The following is a 23,390-nucleotide window of genomic DNA, read 5'->3' on the forward strand; positions in this document are numbered from 1 at the left end:
AATGTTAGTTATACTGAAAAGAAGAAAATATTTTATGCTTTTTTGTCTCTGTTAGAGGCACTTCCAGACATTGTAACACCACCAATTGTCATTTTGCAACTTTCATTCACATGCAGAATTGCAATGTTTATTCCACATTCCAGTTGTTTTTGAATTCTTATATTATGTTATGTCCTATCCACACAGTGGACAAGTGCATAACAGAACATGGCTGGTGCACTGCTGACAGACCCTCCCATGTTTATTACACCTCTGAAAAGAAGATGGAAAAGTAGAGCTAACTGCAGTTAACATTTGGGTTATTGCACTGCTGTACTACTGCCCCCCAAATTAAAAAAAATATCCACATTTTCTGCATTGATAAATATGACACTTTAATCATGGGGAAAATCCAGGTGGACTGCGAATGGATGATTATGTTGTTGTGTGAGTTCTTTGTAAAGAATGAGTGAAAAAGATGTGGCAATCCCAGACTAAACCCAGTGAACATTCACGCTCTTATGTCCCTTAGGGCACAATCCTAACCAACTTCCCAGCACTGAGGTAAGGGCAATGCATCTCCAAAATAAGGAAACAAGCATTCCCTTACTTTGAGGAGACCTCCATGATTGCCACCCAACTGCAGGATACAGCACACGCCCCATTGGCACAGCTGTGTCAGTACTGGAATGTTGGTTAGAATTTGGGCCTCAGTCGTACACACTTTTGATGTGCTTACAGCCCAATCCTGAGCTGCCCGCAGCGCCCAGGCTCGGGGGCCCTGTGCTGCTGGATCCTGTGCCTCCTGTGCGGGAGGCACCTCAGGAGAAGGGATGTTCGCCTCCTTCCCCCAAGTAAGGGAAGCAGCCCCGCAATGGGGCTACTCTCTTTAGCGCCGACCAAAAGGTCAGCACTAAAGTAAAAGCACTCATGTAGGACATGCACAGCTCTGCGGATCCACCTCTCTCCCTCCCCCAACACACCTCCCGCCTGCCCCCTGGCACACCTCCCCCCTCCCCGGAACACCTCCCCCATGCCCCGGCCATGCCCCCGCCTCCTGTTCCCTAGCCCGGCGGTCTGGGAGACTGCCAAGCTGCGGAACCCGGGCAACCGCCGCGCGCTAGCCTAGCTCCGGCCGGTGCTGGGCTAGCTCTGGCAGGAGCCCAGTGGTGAGCCCCACAAACGTTCCTAACAGCACATTTGCAATACGGAGCAGACCACAGGACTGGGCTCTTAGCAGTTTTAACTTTTTTAATAATGGTGCAAAGAAGGCTTTGAAAGGGCAAGCTACATATTAAACACAAATGCATGTAAGATGGCAATAATGGCTGTCTATTATGAATTTGAACAACTTTGGGAGCACTGTGCCCTCTAAGCGGTCCACATTAGTGGACAGATCCTTTCTGCAACTGGATAGTGTTGCAACTTATCAAGATGCTGCTTCTGGACATTTGGCAATGACATAATCGTGTCATCATTGAACTTCTGGGTTGCCAAGCTTTGCACTCAGGTGAGAGATGTGCAGCTACTGTACTGTGCAACTTCTCTCTAAGCTTCTCTAAACACTGTATAGGAGAGGGCATATTTGTATGTTAGCAGGTGTTCTTGCCCAGGATCTTCTGGGGCCATGGGGAACAGAAGCAGCTGCCTGGCATGAGTTGCTGCAGAGATTGGGTGCAAAAAAAGGAGGCTGTGGCACAGAGCAGAAAGTCTTTGCCACTACTGCACCATGCCTGAGATTATTATCATGATGTGTCATGCAGGCCGGACTTTAGACCCCCATGTTCTAGTATAGTCCACTACTCTACTCCACACTTCCCCCTATGCTCCTTCTCCCTCTTCTTTTTTCAATCCTGGAAGAGGCTGGCACTTCACTGGGTAAACAGGGCAGCATTTGGCATGCCACCTCAGCTGCCAGGAAGTCTTGACTGTAACAAAAGGAGCCGTTTGTGTGAGGCTGTTATTTGAAGAATGTTAATAACTTAAAAACTTACTTTAAAGAACTGATAAGAGAATAGATTATGCAATTCTGTTAATAATTTTAATTTAATTTTCACAGTAAAAATGAAATGTTTTGATTGGGATAAATGGGATTAATCCAGTATACCTGTTTGGAAGTGATGGAAATTCATGGACAAGCATCTGGTGGAAGGAGCAATTGAGTGGAGGTTGATCTCCTTTCACATAAGCTCATTGAACATTTGTCATATCCATACCTACCCAAAACAAATTTAAAGGGCTACCCTTGATGTTTGGCAGCTCCAACTGGGAAGGAGAGAATTACCAAGTGGGTAATAAGAGGGAACAGAGCTGGAGCCTCTAGACTGAGAGTCTCCAGACTGAGAGCAAAGTCCAAAGTTCAGCTGAAATGTCTGCGTGAATTCCTCTTTGCCGATGATGCAGCTGTCACTACCCACTCTGCCAAAGATCTCCAGCAGCTCATGGATCGTTTTAGCAAGGCCTGCCAAGATTTTGGACTGACGATCAGCCTGAAGAAAACACAGGTCATGGTTCAGGATGTGGACTCACCTCCCTGCATTACAATCTCTGTGCATGAATTGGAGGTTGTCCATGACTTTGTGTACCTTGGCTCAACGATCTCTGACACTCTTTCTCTCGATACCGAACTAAACAAACGCATCAGTAAAGCAGCTACCATGTTTTCCAGACTCACAAAGAGAGTCTGGTCCAACAAGAAGCTGACGGAACATACCAAGATCCAGGTCTACAGAGCTTGCGTCCTGAGTACACTTCTGTACTGCAGCGAGTCATGGACTCTTCACTCACAACAGGAGAGGAAACTGAACACTTTCCACATGCGCTGCCTCCGACGCATTCTCGGCATCACCTGGCAGGACAAAGTTCCAAACAGCACAGTCCTGGAACGTGCTGGAATCCCTAGCATGTATGCACTGCTGAAACAGAGATGCCTGCGTTGGCTCGGTCATGTTGTGAGAATGGATGATGGCTGGATCCCAAAGGATCTCCTCTATGGAAAACTCGTGCAAGGAAAGCGCCCTACAGGTAGACCACAGCTGCGATACAAGGACATTTGCAAGAGGGATCTGAAGGCCTTAGGAGTGGACCTCAACAAGTGGGAAACCCTGGCCTCTGAGCGGCCCGCTTGGAGGCAGGCTGTGCAGCATGGCCTTTCCCAGTTTGAAGAGACACTTTGCCAGCAGTCTGAGGCTAAGAGGGAAAGAAGGAAGGCCCATAGCCAGGGAGACAGACCAGGGACAGACTGCATTTGCTCCCGTTGTGGAAGGGATTGTCACTCCCGAATTGGCCTTTTCAGCCACACTAGACGATGTTCCAAAACCACCTTTCAGAGCGTTATACCATAGTCTCTCGAGACTGAAGGTTGCCAACAACAATAAAAGGGAAGGCATTTTTAGTTGCTACTCATCCAGCCTCACATTTCTGAAAAGCATCAAAGATCTAACTAAATGTATAAAATCAACGGAAAATGTGGCATGCGGTATGGGTACTTCTGGAGACAGTATGTGGTTGAGGGTATGCATGCACCTGCAACTACAGTGTGATTATGGTATCTGGTCTGGCAGAGGACATACTTAAAAAAAATGTTCATTGATAAAAGCTGCATTACTCCTGGCACAGAGTGTACAGTTACGTACTAGAAAGTTAGTCCTGATGAACTTTGGAGTAAGCACAGCACTGATCAGACCAATACACATTTAGCTTCAGCAAAGCCATGCCCTCAGACCATGCCCTTTTGTACTCAGTTTGGTTAAGATTTAGTTTACATTAAAGTATACAATGGAGAGAGAGAGAGAGAGAGAGAGAGAGAGAGAGAGAGAGAGCGCAAATCTTGGTTGTTAGTCATAGCAGAATGGATGGAATAGCCTTGTATTTCAGAAGTAGTCAGCAGCAATGAAGCTAAAAACAGCTGTCCTCTAGCTATCCACTACACATGCCCTATTTATTTATGTAACAGTTGGACCTTGATTTTGAAAAGGTTAGGAATGATGAAAACGGCAAGAGAAACTGACTCAGCTCAAACAACCTTTTAAAGTCCACTTGGATATCACACATTCAGCAGCTACTTGTGTGGCTTCTTGTGGAGCTGTACACCCTTTATACCATTCCATACATATATTCCCACACATTCTTCTGAATATATGAAGGACCAGTTGTTTTTATAACAGTCCTCTCTATTGACCTGAAGCACACATTCATTCCCTGACAACACAGCATCCTCTAGGACCATGTGGAAGTTTAGGAGAAGGGAAGAAAGGATAGAGAGTTAGATTCAAAACAATGTACATTTCAAAGTGCATACCATAAACATTTTACGCTAATTGCTATGAGAGGTTCAGTAGAGACTGCTTGCAACACCCCCATTCAATGGATTCCCCCCCCCCCCCCCGGTAACATTTGAACATGACCAGGGTGATCAGATACAATGGAGGACAGATTGCCTCTACCTTTAGCCATAGTAAAGAAGAGGGAATTTTGGCAGGTGCAGCTCAACATGGAGGGGTTTAAAAAGCAGCACCAGCCAAAATTCCCTCTTCTATACAGTGCTTAAAGGTAAAGGCACTCTGTTCTCTATTGTGCCTGGTCACCCTGAACATGACAAAAATATATGGGAGATGAATGGTCCACAGAAAACAAATTCAATACAACAAATATTGGTTGTCATATCCTTTCCTTGGTTTTGTTTCCTTTTTTCCCCCCTCTCCAAGATAAGGTAGGATTAGAAGCCGCCTTTCCCCATTGCTTGATCAATTATCATACATAAACATGAGACAAGCGACTGCCACTTTTAATAGCACATTATTCCATCTAAATGAATCCTTCACCTACCTGTTTTGGCTTTTGTGTTTTGTTTTCTCATCCACAATGCATTACCTAGCAGTTTTACAGATGGAATGGGCCAGGTGCAATCTGTATAGCCTGTGACTTAGTATGGAATAAATTACTATTGATCTGTAATAGTTTTTCCAGAAGGTTTTCATTTATCCTGTAAAGCAGCTGCAGGTGACTTCAGGTGCAGTGAAGAACTGGACTTTAACCCTGTCATTCTTGTCTGTCTGCTCAGACTTCCCCCATATACATACTTTTTTCATTCAGAGATAAAAGGTTTCTGTATTTTTCATGTCTTGGGGAGATCAACAGCTAGAGTGGGAAACAATTTTGATCAAAGGGCTAAAAGGAAAGGGTTAAATAGACCCCCTGCTCCATGTACCTGCAATCTTCAGTTTCTCTCTTTCCCTGCCCCTCCCCAGTCCTGTGCTTAACCTGAAGCCACCTTCAGCTGCTTTACCTAAGAAAAGAAAGCCCTCAGGAAGAAAAATAATGGAATTACCTGTAAGATAACACCCTTATGAGATGCCTGGAATTCTTTTTCTTTCTCTTTTATATATTTCTGGCCTTTGTGTATGGTCAAATAACACAGGCCAACACACATTTTGCTTCCTTAAATGTTACACCAATTCCTGGGTATATTTGGGGTGCTGATTCCAAAAATGGCATCTGTTTTGCCCTATCACATCTAGTTTTGGAGACACAGCATAGCCTATTCACAACCCAATCCTGAGCTGCCCGGGGTGCCCAGGCTCGGCAGCACCGAGAAGGGCTGCTGCTGGATCCTGTGCCTCCCGGGCTACCGTGGGAGGCGCTTCAGGAGAAGGGGACTTTTGTCCCCTTCCCCCTAGTAAGGTAAGCAGCCCCGCAATGGGGCTACTCACTTTACTGCCAATCAAAAGGTCGGCGGTAAGGTAAAGGCACTTGTGTAGGGTGCGGAGCCCTACACAAGTGCCTTGGATCCTGCAGAGCGGAGCTTCACAGACCCGCCTCCCTCTCTCCCTCCCCCTGGGCACGCCTCCAGCCCGCCCTGGCACGCCTCCCCCTGCCCTCTCTCCGCCCCCTGCCGGTCTACCCCCTCCCTGGAACGCCTCCTACCCGCCCCCATCCCCGCTCCCACTTACTATGCTGCAGCTCAGCAGTCCTGGAGACTGCAGAGTCGCGGAACCTGGGCAACTGCCCCGTGCTAGCCCAGTACCGGCCAGTGCTGGGCTAGCACAGGCGGGAGCCCAGTGGCGAGCCTTGCAAACGTGCCTTATAGTACGTTTGCGACAGTGCGTGGTGGCATGGAGCCATGCCGCCAAGTACAGGATTAGGTTCTTAGTGAATGGTTCAAGCAACTTCCTCATGAGGAAGCCTACACCATGCCATGCCATGTCTCCAAAACTAGACGTGATAGGGCAAGACGGATGCCATTTTTGAAATCAGCACCCCAAATTCATATCAAACCACCATAAAGTTTGGGAAAAACTTTTCTGAGCCTCAATTTTGTAGGCCTGTGTAATTAATTTGAAAATGTAATAGCAAAATGATAAGGAATTATAAACAAGCTGACAAGCACAGAGAAGCTGTAAATAACTGTGTTTCTCAACATCTGTTATTTTAGATACAGATGTTTTAGATTCCATAAACCAGATAATTTTTATGGGCAACAGTTTTAAAATGCTGTGTTATATTCAGTAAATGTAGCTTGCCACCTTTTTGTGACATTCCAGCGTTCATCAATATGATATGGAAGTATTTTACTGATATCAGTTACACATATGGAAATTAGCTGTAGTTCTCCAGTTCATGGTTTATTTCTGGCATGACTGTGAGTATATTGTATATGCAAACAAGAAACAACATCAAAAGGAAGGGTAGAAATGATGATCAAATATTAGCCCAAGATCACCACCTGAAACTATCTGCCTGAATGGTGTTGTCATTTTATGTATGTATACATATATAAGTGCTGAAATAATCTTACAAAAGTTATATTATCACACCTACGAAAAGACAGTAGAATGTGTAATGAATCCCACATCTGTAAAACAAAAATAAGGCCCTACAAAATGCTGAAAATACTATACTAATACATTATAGTAACAAGAATGCACTATAAAATTCAGTCTCCTGTAATGCTGCCAAATATAGCCTGATACACTTGAGCTGAATCTTCTTAAATAACTGATGCAGATACTGGGACTCCTCTTGAGTTGCTTTTCTCGAGCGACTTGGACTACAATCCTGTATGCAATTACCTGGGAGCAAGTCCCATTGAACTCAGTGGTGCCTACTTCTGAGTAGTCAAGAATAGGATTGTACTGTTGACAGCACAATCCTATTCATGTCAATTCAGAAGTAAGTCCCAGTGTGTGGCTTACTTCCAGGAAAGTGTGTATATAGTTGCAGCCTGAGTCATTCAATGGCTATGTCTTGTCTTCAGTAATTTTACATGGAAAGAAATGTGTAATTCTGGCTCTGATAGCTTTATTATAAAATGACAGTCACAAGAAGCTGACTCTGTAGGCAGCAAACTCTAGAGCCATGGCTGTTTCCTTGCTTCCTATATTCACTGTGATGTGTGCCACTAAAAAATAACATGAGGGTGTGATATGGATTTTTCTCTTCAGGTGGGAAAATATCTAAGGCTTAGATACTTGGACATTGTCATGCTATTTTCCCACCTGGTTTGAGGGACTGGATGAAACAGTCATCAAAGAGGTGACTAATAACACAGTGTACTTTCTTTCCAAAATGGGAAGAGTAGTTTGTTACCACTTAACTCCTAGAAGGAATTGGAAGCCTGGTGTTGCTTCTTACTACTGAGCATCAGCATCCACTGACAGAAATGCGCTGTAAGTGAGAAGAAGGTTGATGATGTAAGCATGGATTACAGATCTAACAGGAAAGGTTTTCAATGGCAGAGGTAGCACATTATTATTGCGATACTATATTGACACCGCAATTTATTTATTATTTATTTTTCACTTTTTAAATACCTTCCTTTCTGCAAAGAACTCAGGGTGGTGTACACTACATAGTCCCTTCCCTCCTTCTGCCCTCCCAACAACCCTGTGATACAGGTTAAGCTGAGAGATAGTAACTGACCCAAAGTCACGCAGAAAGCTTCATGGCTGAGCAGAGATTTGAACCTGGTTCTTCCGTGTTTAAGTCCAGCTCCAGAATCACCACATCATCCCGGCTCTCAGTATTATTGTATGATTGATTGTAGTATCAATCAGTGGAAGACTGGGTTTGGTGCCTCACAGTTGGAATGGCAATATTGTTCTGAAACTGTAACAGCAAGCTAAGTTAATACCATAGTCATGTTTGCTTGGTAGGGTGTACGATCGCAGTATCCAGATGGTGCACTGTTGCCATGCTGTTTTACTTATTTTAGGTTCCTCTTATAATATTGTCATTGAAAGAAACCTAGAAGCATATACTGTGTGCTCAATACCAATATAGAGAACATTTTGCTGTTCTTAGGATGGACTCACTCAGTTTCCCAGCTACAGTGTCATCACCCCTTTATCTACACTGCGTGTTAAGTGAGGACAAGCGGAAGCATATGACGGTGGAATAACTGATCTAACAGGAAAGGTTAACAGTGAGTTTGGAAAGCTGCCATAGACAAAACTCACACAGACATCCTTAGGGAGGGAGTTTCACCATGTCTGTATCCTTCTTCTGCAGCCCAGATCTTGGTACTGGAAAACAGGAGGCATTATTATTGTTGTTGGTAATAATAATTACAACGGTATTTATATACCGTGGTTTACAGAAAAAAATCAAATAACTAATGGCTCCCTGTCCCAAAGGGGTTCACAATCTAAAAAGATGCAAAAGAACACCAGCAGACAGCCATTAGAAAAGACACTGCTGGGGTGAGAAGGGTGAGTTACTCTCCCCCTGCTAAATAAAAGAGGAGCACCTACTTTAAAAAGTTCCTCTTACCCAGTTAGCAGGGGCATATTAGTTAAAGTCATTTTGACTTAATTAGATGATGGGTAAAATAATACTAAAAGGACATAGCAGACTTTGTGCTCAGAATTAGTAGCATATACCAGTGTTTCTCAAACTGTGGGTTGGGACCCACTAGGTGGGTCATGAGCCAATGTCAGGTGGGTTGCCTTTCATATCAATATTTGATTTTTAATTTATTAGACTTGATGCTCCCATGGTATGTGACTGCATCTGGGGAAATGTTACAGGCCTGTACTTTTAACAAGCTAGTTTTTATATTCTTTTAACAATGATAGTCAATGGGACTTACTCCTGGGTAAGTGCGGATAGGTTTGTAGCCTAGGATTGTTAAAAATTTTCCTGCTTGATGATGTCACTTCTGGTTATGACATCACTTCTGGTGGGTCCTGACAGATTCTCATTTCTAAAAAGTGGGTCCTGGTGCTAAATGTGTGAGAACCACTGACATACACAGTTGCTGACATGCGGATGGACTGGTGGTATACATTTATATCATTGTATGAAATAATGAAGAAGTTCATTGGGACCCTTTGAGTTATCTAAGCAGACTTACTGCTGGATATATTGTGATTCTCTGAAATGTACTGGATTGTGTAACAATTTTTAAAGAATTAAATCAGAGCATGGTCCCAAACTATTATGGTCTATCTCTTTGATGTGGTCTGAAATAGCTTTGCCAGCTCCCTCTTTTCTCCTGCATCAAATTATTCATCTTTTCTCAGCATTTCTCAGCAATTGCTAATTCTTGGAGGTTATGCCACCAATACATATGTTAACAATGGTACAACCACTACCTATTCCTTTTCCCTCTCTCCCTCCCTCTACTGCACCACTAACAGGCCAAGCAAGTTTCAGAGGGGTAACCATGTTAGCAAAACAACAGCAAAAACTTGTGGCATCTTAAAGACTAACAGATACATTGTTAAAGAAGCTTTTGTGGGCAAGAGCCAATTTCAATTGGCTGGTAGTAAACCTAAGTGGATTGGCATAGGTACAATGTATACAGAGAGAAGAAAGCGGGAAAATGTGAGGTAAAAATGGTACAAAGTGAGGGGCGATGCACATGGTAATAGTAAATGCATTTCATTACTTATACAGGACGCAAATGAACATACAGTTCCATTCAATGAATTTTAGTCTGGAAATTCCTAGGGCTGGAACCTGTCTAAATAACTCTAAAGCACAGGTATAATAAAGGCATGGAAAGAAAGAAAGAAAGAAAGAAAGAAAGAAAGAAAGAAAGAAAGAAAGAAAGAAAGAAAGAAAGAAAGAAGGATGGATGGATGGATGGATGGATGGATGGATGGATGGATGGATGGATGGATGTGACCCATGCCCAATTACCTGCTACTGCTGGTATATAATTGGAGAATGGGGGGTGGAGCTAACACTCAGTGAAGTAGCAGGGAACCTTGGAGGGCTCCGGGGACGACAACTGCTAAATAGATGTGTTTTTCAAGGACCTCAATAATGAGGTAATCTTCATTGCCAAGAAGAAGGAATGAAGGCTGAGAGCTTGAACGGGGCAGTCTTTTGAAATGGCGGTTTCAGAGATATTTTCTCTGATATTGCTCTGTGCTAAATCACATCGTATCCTGGACTCCATCTTTGGAGACGATTTGGACAGCTGAGGACTCCCCCCCCCCACGGCCTAGATAAAACATGAAAGCGAACAAAGCCTTTAACTGTGAGTAAGCAGTTCATTAAAAGGCTATAAAAAGAATTGCAATCAAGAGGTTGGAATGAGGGAAAGACAACTTTAAGATTTATTTACGTTGGCTTGCAGCCACCCAGAGGGGAAAAAGAGCGAATGTGAATTTAAAGAAGCCCCTGCTGGAGTAGTTTTTTTTTCTTTTTTGTAACAAGGATGATTGGAAGAAAAGGCGAGAAACAAGACAAGATAAATAAGGGAAGAGAAAGGATTACCCTGTTGGAATGGTACGCATGGAAAAGAAATTAACAATCTTTAAAGGAATAACTTTCTCTTTCATTTTTGCTACAAAAGGCTTGACTCAGGACTGAACATTTAAAGGTATACTAACTTAATTTGACAGTGTTATTAACTTGAATTGGATTACTGATCCACCCCTTTTGGATATAAAAACTTAAAGATTATCTTTGACAAGAATGGATGCAAGATAATAAGAATTGGATGACTCTTTAACTGTGGGAATGTTTGAACACTGATATTGACTTGAAATGGATTATTGACTTATTCCTTTTAGATATAAAATTTGGGAATTAGCCTTACAAGAAGGTGAAGCAAGATAATGAGACTTGGTTGATTCTTTAATTGTTAGACCATTTTATTTTTTATAGCCAGAGTTATATCGGCTTCATTTGATACTGATAAGAATGACATCAAAAAATTTAAAGGATGTTAGCGAAAGCCAGACCTCATTAATGGATATGTTGCGAGAATTCAGAAATGAATTGAAGCAAGAGGTTGGAAAACTATCTGAACAAATGAGGCAAATAAACTCCTCCCTGACAAACAGACAAACAAAGAAAAGTATGAAGGGGATGGAAAAAAGAATGGATCAAATGTCAGATGAAACTAAAGAACTGGAGATTTTTGTAATGAGACAGGAGATGGAAAAAGCAGCAGAACTCAGAATTTTCAGGAAGAAAAAAGAGGGAACACTCAGAGAAAAAGAGCGCATCCTTTCAAGAAGAAAAAGAATCTTTGGCTTAAATTCAAAAAGAATAAAATGGAGAAAACGGAAGAAGAAAAGAGAAGGATCACGAAATATAAGAGAGTTAAGAGGAAGAAGAAGGAGTGGGAGGAGCAAGAAGGAAAATATCACCAAGACAGAGAACAAAGAAAATACTAAGACAGGAAGTGAAAATGGCTGAATAACAAGTGGAATTTTTTTTGTAGATATTAATGGATTGAATTCTCCTCAGAAGTGAGGAGTATTCCATTAATTATGTCAAATCAAAGCAGATGTAAATGAAAACAAAGTTGGAACACAAATATTAAGATAATTAAAGTGGTATTTTATATAAATTGTTTTATAGATGAAAATTTAATTCCAGAGGAAGTAGCAAAAATGTACCCTGGGTCATCAAATAACTGTTAGATATGCAAAGAGATTAAGGGAATTCTTTATTATATGTGGTGGATATGTGGAAAGCAAAGAAATATTGGGAAGTGACATATATTGTTACAAGAGATATTGAATTGTGTAGTACCATTCAAACCAGAAATATTCCTCTTAAATGCGATATTAGAAATTGAAGATCAATATAAGAAACATTTTATTGTACATATCAGTATAGCAGTAAGAATATTGTATGTGCAAAATTTGAAGCCTTTTTATGATTGGATAAATAATTTTAGTTAAACAATATTGATTGTTTAGTTAAATCATTAATTAGTATAATGACAAATATGATTTTTGTATCAGTGACTATTTTTCTTTTGTCATTGTTGATTTCTTTTTTGGATTAAGACATGTTGTAATCTATGGCCAATACCCCATGTGTAGCCTATGTAGTCCCAGCCCTAAGTTTAACCCATTTTCCTTACCTGTATCTGTAATAAATAAACTTTGCACACAAAAAAAATATAATTGGAGAATGAACAGTGTAGGTGTTTAATTACTTTAACAGTATAGGGAGAATTACTTTCTGTACTCAGCTAGTCACTTCCATTCCTTATGGAGAACAAATTTCACAGAGTCAAATGTGCTTATAAGTCCAAATCAGTAGTTTCATACTGGAACTCCCTTAGAAAATTTTTAAATATGGTTACCGTTATATAGTGGGTCCATGCGAATATAGAAAGGCATAGAAATAACAGCTCAATATGTTTATTCCATCTTCAGAACCTGGCAATGAAACACAAGGCTTTTTATAGCCTTTAGAGGGCTAATTGGATGGTAGGATTTCGATCCATCACCCGATTGGCCAGCCATAAGTCTGGGCCAATCGGTTATGCAGGATTTTGATCCTGCATAACTTACATACATAACAGTTACTGTAAGATCTGCTACAGAATGTTCTGGAAGGAAAGAAATGTCAGTAAGGAAATTTGCAGATCAATGTAGGTTTTCCTTCAAAGAAGTCTTTTTTGTTTTACCTTCCATCTCTCTGAGGGGCTTTGAATTAGCAATTTGGTTTTTCTATTGCTGTTACATTTTAAGGAGCTGAACCAGGGCTTAAAATACCCTGGAAAGATTCCAAGCAGCACAGAAGGCAAGAAAATGAAAAACACATGAAATGAATAGAAGTTAACATTAGATATGCTCAGAGTGGGCGGAATTAGTGGCAGTAACAACCCACAACATACCTGGCAGCTCTAGAGAATGTCCTATACCCTTTCTGTTTCTCTTTTTCCCTTCTCACTTTCTCTCCCCACCTCCACCCTGACATTTTGAGCTACAATGCATGACATTATCCTGAATCATGACACTATCCTGAGACACTGATCCAGAGGTGGAGTTGCAGAGGATGTACACAAGTTCTTCCAGCAACTATCCTTCACCACCTATCTGCACAAAACAGATCTATTCTCTTGGTTGCCTATTCTCAACTCCAGCCAGCTTAACACAAGATCTTTTTACAGCATTTATCTTCCCATGAAATCACGCCAGTACTCAGGTTGGGATGTGATGCTTATGATTCCATGTATGTCATCTCCTTGGTTCGGCTTTGTTGCTCTCGCATGGTGGAATGAAGGGTCTTGAGTAAATGAACCGCTTTTCACACTGCTTTGGATGAACCAAATAGTGACGCATGCTAAGGTGGCAAATTTATGCCCAGTTACTTGGGAATGAGCCCCATTAAACTCAATGGGACTTATGTCTAAATAAACATGTATAAGATATGTTTGCACAAATATAAACCACCAGTATTTGCTCAGAGAAAGCAGACTAGAGTTAAAGTGAAACTAACAGGTATTTCACCATGGGTTAATACAGACTGGCTTGTTGGCTGGAACTTGCATGTGCCTGAAAAGGCAACCACATTCAAATTATTTATTAATGTTTTGATAATAACAATTTATATTGTAGAGGTCCCTGTATACCAGGGGTAGCCAAACCTTTTGGCAGGAGGGCCACTCTCCGACACTGTGTCAGGGGCCAGGGGAAAAAAAAAGAATTAATTTACATTTCAAATTTGAATAAATTTACATAAATGAATTTATTAGAGATGGAACATATGAATGAAGATCTTGCAATAGCTCATGGCCTATAAAAGGCCTTGCACAAAGCAAGGCCAGCCTTTCCTTTGCTGCCACTTCTGCATCACAGAGCTGAAACAGCAAGCAGTAGAGGGATCCCTCATCCCACAGCTCACGCGAGAGGTCAAACAGTTGGCCGTCTCACTGACAGCAGTTGCATCAGGCCAGCACGGGCTCCAGCAAGTCTCCAGAGGGCCAGAGGCTCATTAGAGACTGGGAGCACCCTTAGGGATGGATTGGGAGTCCTTGAGGGCCGCAAGTGGCCCCAGGGCTGGGGTTTGGGCACCCTTGCTCTATATTAATGGTTTTACAAAGCACTTACTGGTAATGTAGGGTAACACACAGTTGCTTTCCTTCAGTATAAAGTTTTTGCAATCTGTCTATAGCAGTGGTTTCCAGACTTTTTCAACTGGTGTCTCCCTTGACCTACTGGGCCATTGGCCGCAGTTCTCCATTAGGACTACAGTCCTATGCATTATATAGGGCGGCAAGTTTTTCATGAGAATTTGGTGGCTCCCCTGACCGGTTTCTGTGGCTCTCCAGGAAGCCACCGCTCACAATTTGGGAACCACTTTTCTATGGCAATACTGGCACATTATTAAGTATGAGTATGTATGGCACATTATTAAGTATGGCACTTTCTATGGCAATACTCACACATTAAGTATGAGTCCTCCATTTCTTTAGCTACCACGCTCCCTCACAAAATGCATATCCAGTTTTTGCAAATGTTTTGTCCTTTATTCATACATGCAAATATACCTCTCTACCATATGCTTTTTAAGGACAAAACCTAAATTAATTGTGCCTGTACAGAGTGTAAATTCTGTGAGATGCTCCTTTTTGACTGGAGGCATCCACAGCACTTTGGTCAGCGTCTTCTTTCTTTTGGCAGTTTCCTTCTTCTTTGAGGGTATGTGTTGAATGAACTCATTTGTTGGGTAAAAAAAAAATACTGCTAAAACTGCCATGAATGGGCTTTTCAAACTGCAGGTTAAAGGAAAGGAGATGGAAAATATTTTAAATTTCCAAGAACCTCTCAAAGCCTGCAGGTGTTTATCTTTCCCATATAAATAATCTATGAGTATGTGTAACTTTGGGGACATTTAGATGGAAGGTGAAGAAGCCTGCCTCTCTTCTCAACTCACAGGTGTCAAGCTAATGTCTTCTGGCTCCAAAGAAACAGCAAAGAAATAAATATATATAAGAGACAGGCAAAAGGATTACATATTCAGTGAATGCTATCTTTTCTAGAGATCCCTGCATACCTTTTTTCACTGTAGTGCTCTCAAATCCCACAGCCACTTCCCTGGTTAAATAAATAGCGGAATCTGTGAATCTATAGCTTCTTTATCTTGTCAAGAGGGAGGGGAAAAGTTCAAGTTCAGTCTCAAGTTCAAGTTTTAGGCACATTAGTAATCTGGGTGCTATTTTCTTCTTAACAGTTTTTGAGTAAGTAGCACTTTGTACCTTACTGTAGCTGCATTTTCAACTGCCCCAACCAGTTAGACATTGTCATTGTGCTATACATTACATAACCCATCAAAAAGAAAAGAAGTCAAGCTTAGCTAATGCATGTTGGCTAAAGAAGACACCCAAGAGCCTAGCTTATGCCAATGATAAGGTAACAGAAGTGGTTTCATAAACTGGAGGACCCAGTTCTGATTCCTTTCTGTACCACAACTGTCCTGAATGATTTTGTCAGTATCACTTGCTGTGGAATCCTCTGTATGTTGGAGATTACAGCAGTTGTTTCATAGATCACTAGGATGAAGAAACAAAGATTATGAGATGCTCAAGACTAGGTAAGCATGTAAGATAAAACACAAGAGGAAGTGCCAACTTATGGAATAACCCACCTTGTCCAGAATCTGGTATGGTGGAACAATATGTCAGATAGGAACTAACTAGGAATACACATTACAGGGGAATGACCTTTAGTCTCAGGAGCTTTCATTCATTCAGAAAATTATTGCAGGGGAGACACCATCAAGTCATGGTGTTTTTATGGATGTGGTAGCATTAGGAATAGTTAGGCTTGTCATGCCTGCCTTGTCTTCCTGGCAACACATGCTGAATTCTTTTTTCTTTCCTGTCCCCTGCTTGTATTGCTTCACTTTCCCACTTGGGGTGTGCATCAGAGGAAGTTAATTAACAAGGCATGCTCCTTGGGCAAATCTTGCCAACAGCCAAACTTTCACATTTCAGGACAGCTGTCTGTCCTTTGGTACTTCTTTTCCAAAATTAGAGATGTAACCATTGAGAAGGAATAAGAAAAGTCTTTCAGGTGCCACTGAAATTTGGGGGACAAAGGAGAGGAAGAAAAGGAGAGGTCTTGCCCAATGCGGGAAATCTGGCAAGAAAATATATAATAAAATAACAGCAATTCAATTCTTCAGTATGCCTGGGATGGCCCATCCCTTAATTGCTGGATTGATGCTTGTGGCAGCCAGTTCTTATCCAACTAGCTATTTTCTGAGAGCAGGAGCATGACCATTTGGAGGTAGCATAGCTCAGCTGTCAAGCTGCATTATAGAGATGTTTTATCCGGTGAAGCCGTGTCTGCTGTGCGCTCACTGACAAGGGTGGCTTCCAGTCAATAATATAAGAGATTTCCTGCTTCTCTTTGCTAGTATATTCTGCATTGTTTTAAGATCACTTCAAATACACTACTTTTTTCTACATGGTTAGTTCTTTTGTGTAGTATGGAAAATGAATGCAGATTGTTACATGTGACAATTATAAATGAGGCTGTTTTGCTGCATGTACCTATATTGGAAAGCTATGATTATTTGCAGTTTCTTAGCCCACGTACATGCCATGAAACAAATGCATACATGATTTTCACTGATCACAGTCTGCATAGTTTACAAACTTTTTCCTATATAAAATCATGTCCATGAAGAAAATTTGTCATTTTTTGAAATAGCTCTTGCTCAGAGTGATGGGCGTGTATGAAGGTCCATGAGTTAGTATAGCTTGTGATAGAGTATTATGGCCCAGTCCTAAGGGTGCGCTATACCAGCAAGTTACAACACTGGCTTTCACCTTTGAAGCCCTAAGTAACGTGGGCTGTGTTATCATACGGATCATTTTCACCCATATAAGCTACCTAAAATGGACACTGTAGACTTTGCTCCATCGTTTGCATTTAACTCAGATTATAATGGCAGGTACAAGAAACAGGTCTTCTAAATGGCAGCACCACAACCATGAAATCCTCTTCCCAAGGAAATCTATCAAACCTCTCACTTTGTATTTTTTTTATGAATCTTAAAGACCTTTTTATTCTGTGAACCTTTTGTGCTTGATTTTATCTTTTGTGCAGGTTTAAAAAAAACAACAAAAAACAGGTCCCCCCGCTATGTTCTATTTGCTTGTCCTTGCGATTTTAATTGTTGGTTATTTTGTGCTTATATTTGTCATGTTGAGTTGCAAAATACAAATATTTTATTCTTAAATCAGAATAAAAATTAAGGCATTTCTGCCCAGCCCACAGGTGTGTATATTTGGTCCCTGTTGCATATATGCAATGTTGGGAAGAAGTGGCTTAACTAAGAGCCCAGTCCTATCTAACTTTCCAGAGCTGATGCAGCTGTGCCAATGGGGCCTACGCTGCATCCTGCAGTGGAGGGGGCAGTCACAGAAGCCTCCTCTAGGTATGGGAATGTTTGTTCCCTTGCCTCAGGGCTACATTGTAGCTGCATCAGAGCTGGAAAATTGGATAAGATAGGGCCCTAAATAAATGACTATTCATTATGATGACTGGGTGAACCTCCAGATTCACAGGCAATATGCCACTGAATACCATTTTTGAAGTGCCACAGTAATGGGGAGGGGGTTATACTCTCCATACTCTGTTTATTAATGAGCTTCCCAGAGGCATTTGGTGGGCCGCTGTGGGAAGCAAGATGCTGAACCATAAGGACTTTTGGTCTGATCTAGCAAGGCTTATCTTGTGTTTCATCTTCTCCCATTTCCTTCCAATTTTTTGTCATCAGTCTCTGTGATCTCTATACTATATTAGGGACACATTCTGTTTCTGGCATTGTTAAGAGTATGAAACTGAAGATGAGCTCCATCTATGAAATTATGGAGAAAGGAATTTGACTCTGTGGGCAAGCTGACGAAGCATACTTATAAAGACCCAAGATGCAGCACTGGCCTAGTTGCAGCTAGAATAATCTAATTATAAATATGGTGGTAGAAGACAAGTTTTAACATGGATTCCTTAGTGTGGTTGTACTCATACAAACTGAACCTGTCATCCTCTGCTCTGTTCAAAGAAACCTTATTAGAGGCTTGCTAGTAACACCATGGTTGTAGCTCAAGTGGCAAGTGGCAGGACTTGGATCCCTTTTCTGCAGCAGAAGGTCTAAAATGGGACTGGGAGAATTATTGGTCTGTGCCAAGGTTTTCTCCTGCCACCCTTCCCAGTAGGAATTCAGCCGTTTGGCTGTAAACTTTTTATAACTGTTCTTTGTTTCTGATGTTTCCTCTTGTCACATGCATTAAATCATGGGAATTTTAAAAAGTTGCTTATAGGAAATGGCTCACCCAGAGAAAATGTTCTTCCACATCCTTTTGGAGCTTGGCTAACAGGAGCTTTTGCCATGACCCATAGCCAGCCATTTATGAAAACTGGCAGCTCCCCACCCTCCTCTAGACAGTTTAGGTGAATTAGGAGGCACACAAGTGACCTATATTTCATGCTTTTATGAGATGCTAAGTGGGTTCTATTCTAGGAAGCTGTTGGGCTAATTGGTTTGAATCACTGCTCAGGAAGTCTACAAAAGGACCCAACTTTTGCAGGTTTATTATCAGACGCTGCCATCTTGTGTTTAAATTCAAACAAAATATTAGATCAGCACTGTACATCAGTTGTGCAAGGGGTGAGTCTCAAGCAGTGCTGGAGTGGCTGTTTATTTTTCTAATTTTTATGATAACCAGGTGCACTGTACTTAGCCAAACCACTGAAGAGAAGGAGAGATCTGTGAGACAGTTTAGAACTGGCCAGCTTCCTGCTTGGAGCATGTTTGTACAGGGTGTTTAAAACCAAATGAACTGCAACCTGAAACCTTTTGAAGTCTTTCAATAAATTCCTTTCACATATAGTCATTTGCAATCACAAAGCAAAGTTACATGCAAGACAGGGACAGACACAGCCTCCCAGTGACTTATTTTTCCTGCATTTTATCTTGGAAAAATGCTTCTGTGTAAGAAAGAATAGAAGAACTGGGATTTTTCCACTCTTAAAAATGCAGCCTAAAACCCTGATGACAGTCATTCATATATACAATGGTCTTTGCAGTAGGGGCTCATTTAAAAACAAACTAAAACCTACATTGTCCAGTGGGGAAAAATGGAATGCTTGGTGGTGGTGACTTGCTGCTAAACTAGAACAACAAACAAGTACAATAGTCTATAATCATAAATAGTATGATCACTGGTCTTCCTCTTCTCTGGTCTGTAAAATATACAGCAATTGTAGGTGACAGTGTTATCCACTAAAAAATACGAGCCTACCTTGACTGCCATCGACCTGACTTTCATCACTTTGCTCTTTCAACCACTTTCAGTTATAACTACATTTCAAATTTTGTCCACATCCTTTCCTCTTTCGTCCCATTTCATCCGGCCTTCCGTGATATTCATCAACATTCTTTGCGTTTTTCTTTTATTTCTGTTTATTTAGATTTTGCATGGATTTGCATGTGTTATATTGCTATTTATTTGCATTTTTCACTGGCCAAAGTAAATTTGCAAGGTAAGAAAGTGCAAGGTATGCCTGTAATCCAAAAGTCAGAGTAGATCCCATTATTAGGATCAACCATTTGATTTTAAAATCAAAATATCAAACCACAATATCAAAATGCTAGCGAAAACATAATCCCCTTTAAAAAAAGCAAAAAAAACTCCACCTAAATCATGTATCTATTACCTTTGGCCTCTAGGTTATACAATTTGAAGTCTCCATAAAATTTACTGCACTCTATCTTAAGACCAGGTAGAAGGAGGTCAGGTCAGGCACTATTCACATTCTGGTTTTGTTCTTTAATGAGTGGTAGGCATTGGTGTGGGAGAGGAGGAAGGAGAGAAAGGTGGAACTCTGTTTTTCCCCTGGGCTCTGCTTTTAACAATGTCTTACATATGCTTTTTCTTCCACAGATATTTCAAGAAGTGCAAGTCTTTCTGAAAAAGAGTTGAAGGAGGCAAAAGCCAGAAGCCAGAGAATTGCTGCCCAGTTGACAACCCCACCTAACTCTAACTCCAAAGGGGTGTTGCTGTTCCACAGGCGAAAGCAGCGAGTGAATGCATTTACCTTAGAAACCCCAAAGACAAGCCGAGAACAAGCTGCTGCAGAGAACAGCCCCATAGCCAATCACCACAGCCTCCCAAGCCATGAGAAAGAGCAGCATTTGAAGCAGACCTTAAGCGACAACAGAGAACCAAGAGGATTATCCTGCACTGCGGATTCTGGATTGTGGGGAGGAAACAGCAGCATGGAAAAATATGAACAGAGTCTGGCCATGGAGGGCCTTCACGGGAATAAAATAAAAAGTGAGGAGACCTTTTCCACAATGAACACAACATTATGCTCTGGGGAGATTCCAGCTGAAGACTTTCAACAGATTCCTCTCAGTGTGTATTTAAAGCAGAATACAGAGACAGCCTCAACCAATGGAATGCATGAACATATTACCAATGAGTATGAAAAAGTACCTGCGGTTGAACAAGCTTCAGTAATTGACAATATAGAGAACATACCACCTATTGTTCCTGATATGCCTACAACTGACAGTGAGAACAATAGTACCATTCTCAATAAGGACCCATACATACCACACACAGACAGAGAAAACAATGTTCTTGATAAAGAGCCATATATCCCAGATATTGGCATCAAGACTAATAACAACAACCTTGACAAGGAGCTGTTTATACCTGTTACTGATAAGGAGAATAATGTTGTTCTTGACAAGGCACTGAATGAACCAGTTGTTGACAAGAAGGAGGATGGGGAGATCCTCAGCAAGGAGCCCGATGTTCTGATGATTGAAAATGAGGACATTTTGCCCAGTGCTGGCACAGAAAATCTCATTCAGGTTCCTGACAATCTGCCCAATGAAACTGTGGCTCACAATAATAAACAGTACTGTGAAGTACGACTGACTTTGTCTAAGCCAAAGCCTGTGAAGAACCGAACTGCAAGACCATTTGGAACACAGTCATTAGCGGCGACTCACACGCCAACAGAGAAAAGTCCTGTGGTAGAACTTCCTCCACCACCTACCTATGCTGAAACATTTTCCAGCCCTCCTCCAGTAACAAGGGTCAGGTCACCTCCAGCCTACTCAGCTCTGTACCCTAATGAAGAACAGAAAGTCCCTATTTCACATGAGGCTCAGTATATTAATAGCAGAGCAGGAGACCTGCCTGAAAAGAACGGAGGGCCACCTCCAAGTAAAACAGGCCTTCTGGAGGACTCTGTAGCCCGCAGAGCAGCCAAGAAGTCCATGTTTACCTTTGTTGAGAAGCCAAAAGTAGCTCCTAATCCAGACCTTTTGAATTTAGTCCAAAGAGCAGATAATTGGAAAAAGCAGAAAGAACACCGTCGGGCAATTCCCGAGGATGAACCATTTGCTCTGGGAGCAGAGGCGTCTAACTTTTTACCTAACAGTATGCCGACAGATGGGCCAACCCAGGCCCTTGCAGATACTGCACCAGAGTGGTCTTCCTGTCTGAGATCACCTAGAATACAACCCAAGCCCAAGATCAAATCCAACCAGAACCTAACAGAGGCAAGAGGAAAGGGGGCAGAACTATTTGCCAAAAGGCAGTCAAGGATGCAGAAGTATGTCATTGAGTCTCCATCACATCCTGATATAGTGAGGTCACCCTCACCTACAGTGTCTCTCCCTCCCTCCTGGAAATATGCTTCAGAGACTCACCTCTCTCCTATGGCATTCCAACACCCACCCAAAAGTCCAGTCAGATCTCCGAAAGCTCCTGCTGTACCATTGTACAATAGCAGCATGACAGAGAGCGAGATTTCCAAAAAGGAGCTGGAAATCTCCAAGCAACAGCCATACCAGCTCCAGTCTTCCTTGTTCATCCTTTCCCCAGCCAAGGATCCTGTGAGATCATTACCAAAAGCAGCACCACCTCCAAAACCTGTGCTTCCTGAGCCCAGTTATAAGAGGCAGTCTTCTTGCCCAACATCTCCTTTGCCACCTTCTCCTATTTTGCATCCTTTGACTGCTCAGTCAAGTCCAGGTCGACCGTCACCTGGCCTTTTTGCCCCCTCTACTGCAACTGTGCTTGGACTTCAAAATGTTCAAACAGCTGCTGGAGCACCACTAGAAGCGTCATTTGAATACTCCTCCAGAATTTTGTCACCAAAAGCTAAAGGGGTCTTCCAATCTCCAAGGCCTTCTTACTCCACCAAGAATGCAGGAATTGAGCCTCAGGTGTGGAAACCTTCTTTTTACTACAAGTAATGGTGATCAAGTGTGCACATAGGGGTTTCTCCAAGTGGCCAAAATGATCATTAACTGGCAATTAGTGTTGTGTAAAAAAGCAAATGGAAGACAGCCTGCAGGTTATGAATGCACATACAACTTGCACATAACATAACCATATCTCAAACTCCATTGTTTCAGAGCACTTTTGCACTAGGCGAATCTGAACTTCATAAAGCAGACAGGGGCTCACTCAGGCATTTCTGAGGCAAAGATCTGTGGTGGAAATCCATCTAGCATAAAGCCTACCACATGAAAGCAGACGTGCCTTGCTGGGCCTCTCTTAGCAGAACCCGTGTCACTGGAGTCATACGTTTGTGCAGATTAAGTTCCAAATAAAGAACTAAACAGTGTGTGAATGCAGTGCACAATAGGAGTCTAAAAATAGTCCAAGCGTAGGAGTCCTCGAAGATTCTTAGCAGCAACCTGACTGAAACAGGAGGAATGTTTGGTGCTTTCCTTCTTCCCAAGCCCAGAAGCTTTATGGAACATCAGGTCTCTGGTTTCATCATTGCCTTGCCTTTTGAATTTCTTCTTTGCTCTGCAAGACATTTTTTCTCTGTTCTCTATACATTCAAAGACTTCAGCATGACATGCTTGCAACCTCTGCTCTCTGCTGATTCTGAAAGGCATGTACTCTTTTAATCACTGAACGCCTTTGATTGTGGACAGCATCATCTCCAATTGATACCTGTTCCTGCCTCCTCTATGTTTCTGCTTTACATGTTTCCTCTCTCCACTTTTCTGTCATGGTTTATTTAATGCAACAACATTGAGAATCCCCCCAGAGTGAACAGAAGGCCACAAAAAACAGGAACACAAGCCTCCGTGGCCTAGAAGCATCTTATATTTAATGCGCAGCAATGCTAGTTTACCTATGCTACTTTGCAAAATTTAAATGC

At 41.8% G+C, this 23,390-nt stretch overlaps 1 protein-coding gene and 1 long non-coding RNA gene across 3 annotated transcripts in view; one reads left to right on the forward strand and one right to left on the reverse strand.

Annotated features, from left to right (window-relative positions):
* SYNPO (synaptopodin) overlaps positions 1 to 23,390 on the forward strand; it is a 90,142-nt gene that overhangs the window by 52,233 nt on the left and 14,519 nt on the right. The window contains exon 2 of one of the 2 annotated variants that reach the window (XR_010793966.1): positions 20,135 to 20,224. Coding sequence is in view for 1 of the 2 variants with exons in the window: in XM_066618387.1 (XP_066474484.1) it covers positions 20,135 to 22,437 (2,303 nt within the window). In the remaining variant the exon portion in view is untranslated. Of the gene's footprint in view, positions 1 to 20,134; positions 22,438 to 23,390 lie in introns of those variants that run through there. The other variant, XM_066618387.1, reaches the window with a different exon arrangement.
* The window catches only part of LOC136642139 (uncharacterized), a 34,625-nt gene that overhangs the window by 263 nt on the left and 10,972 nt on the right, over positions 1 to 23,390 (reverse strand). Inside the window, exons 2-3 of the long non-coding RNA XR_010793967.1 lie at positions 8,436 to 8,501; positions 7,900 to 8,085 (exon numbers count right to left, since the gene is read on the reverse strand). This is a non-coding gene — a long non-coding RNA (uncharacterized lncRNA). The remainder of the gene's footprint in view (positions 1 to 7,899; positions 8,086 to 8,435; positions 8,502 to 23,390) is intronic.

Source organism: Tiliqua scincoides, chromosome 2 (assembly GCF_035046505.1).
Source record: "Tiliqua scincoides isolate rTilSci1 chromosome 2, rTilSci1.hap2, whole genome shotgun sequence".
NCBI lineage: Eukaryota > Metazoa > Chordata > Lepidosauria > Squamata > Scincidae > Tiliqua > Tiliqua scincoides.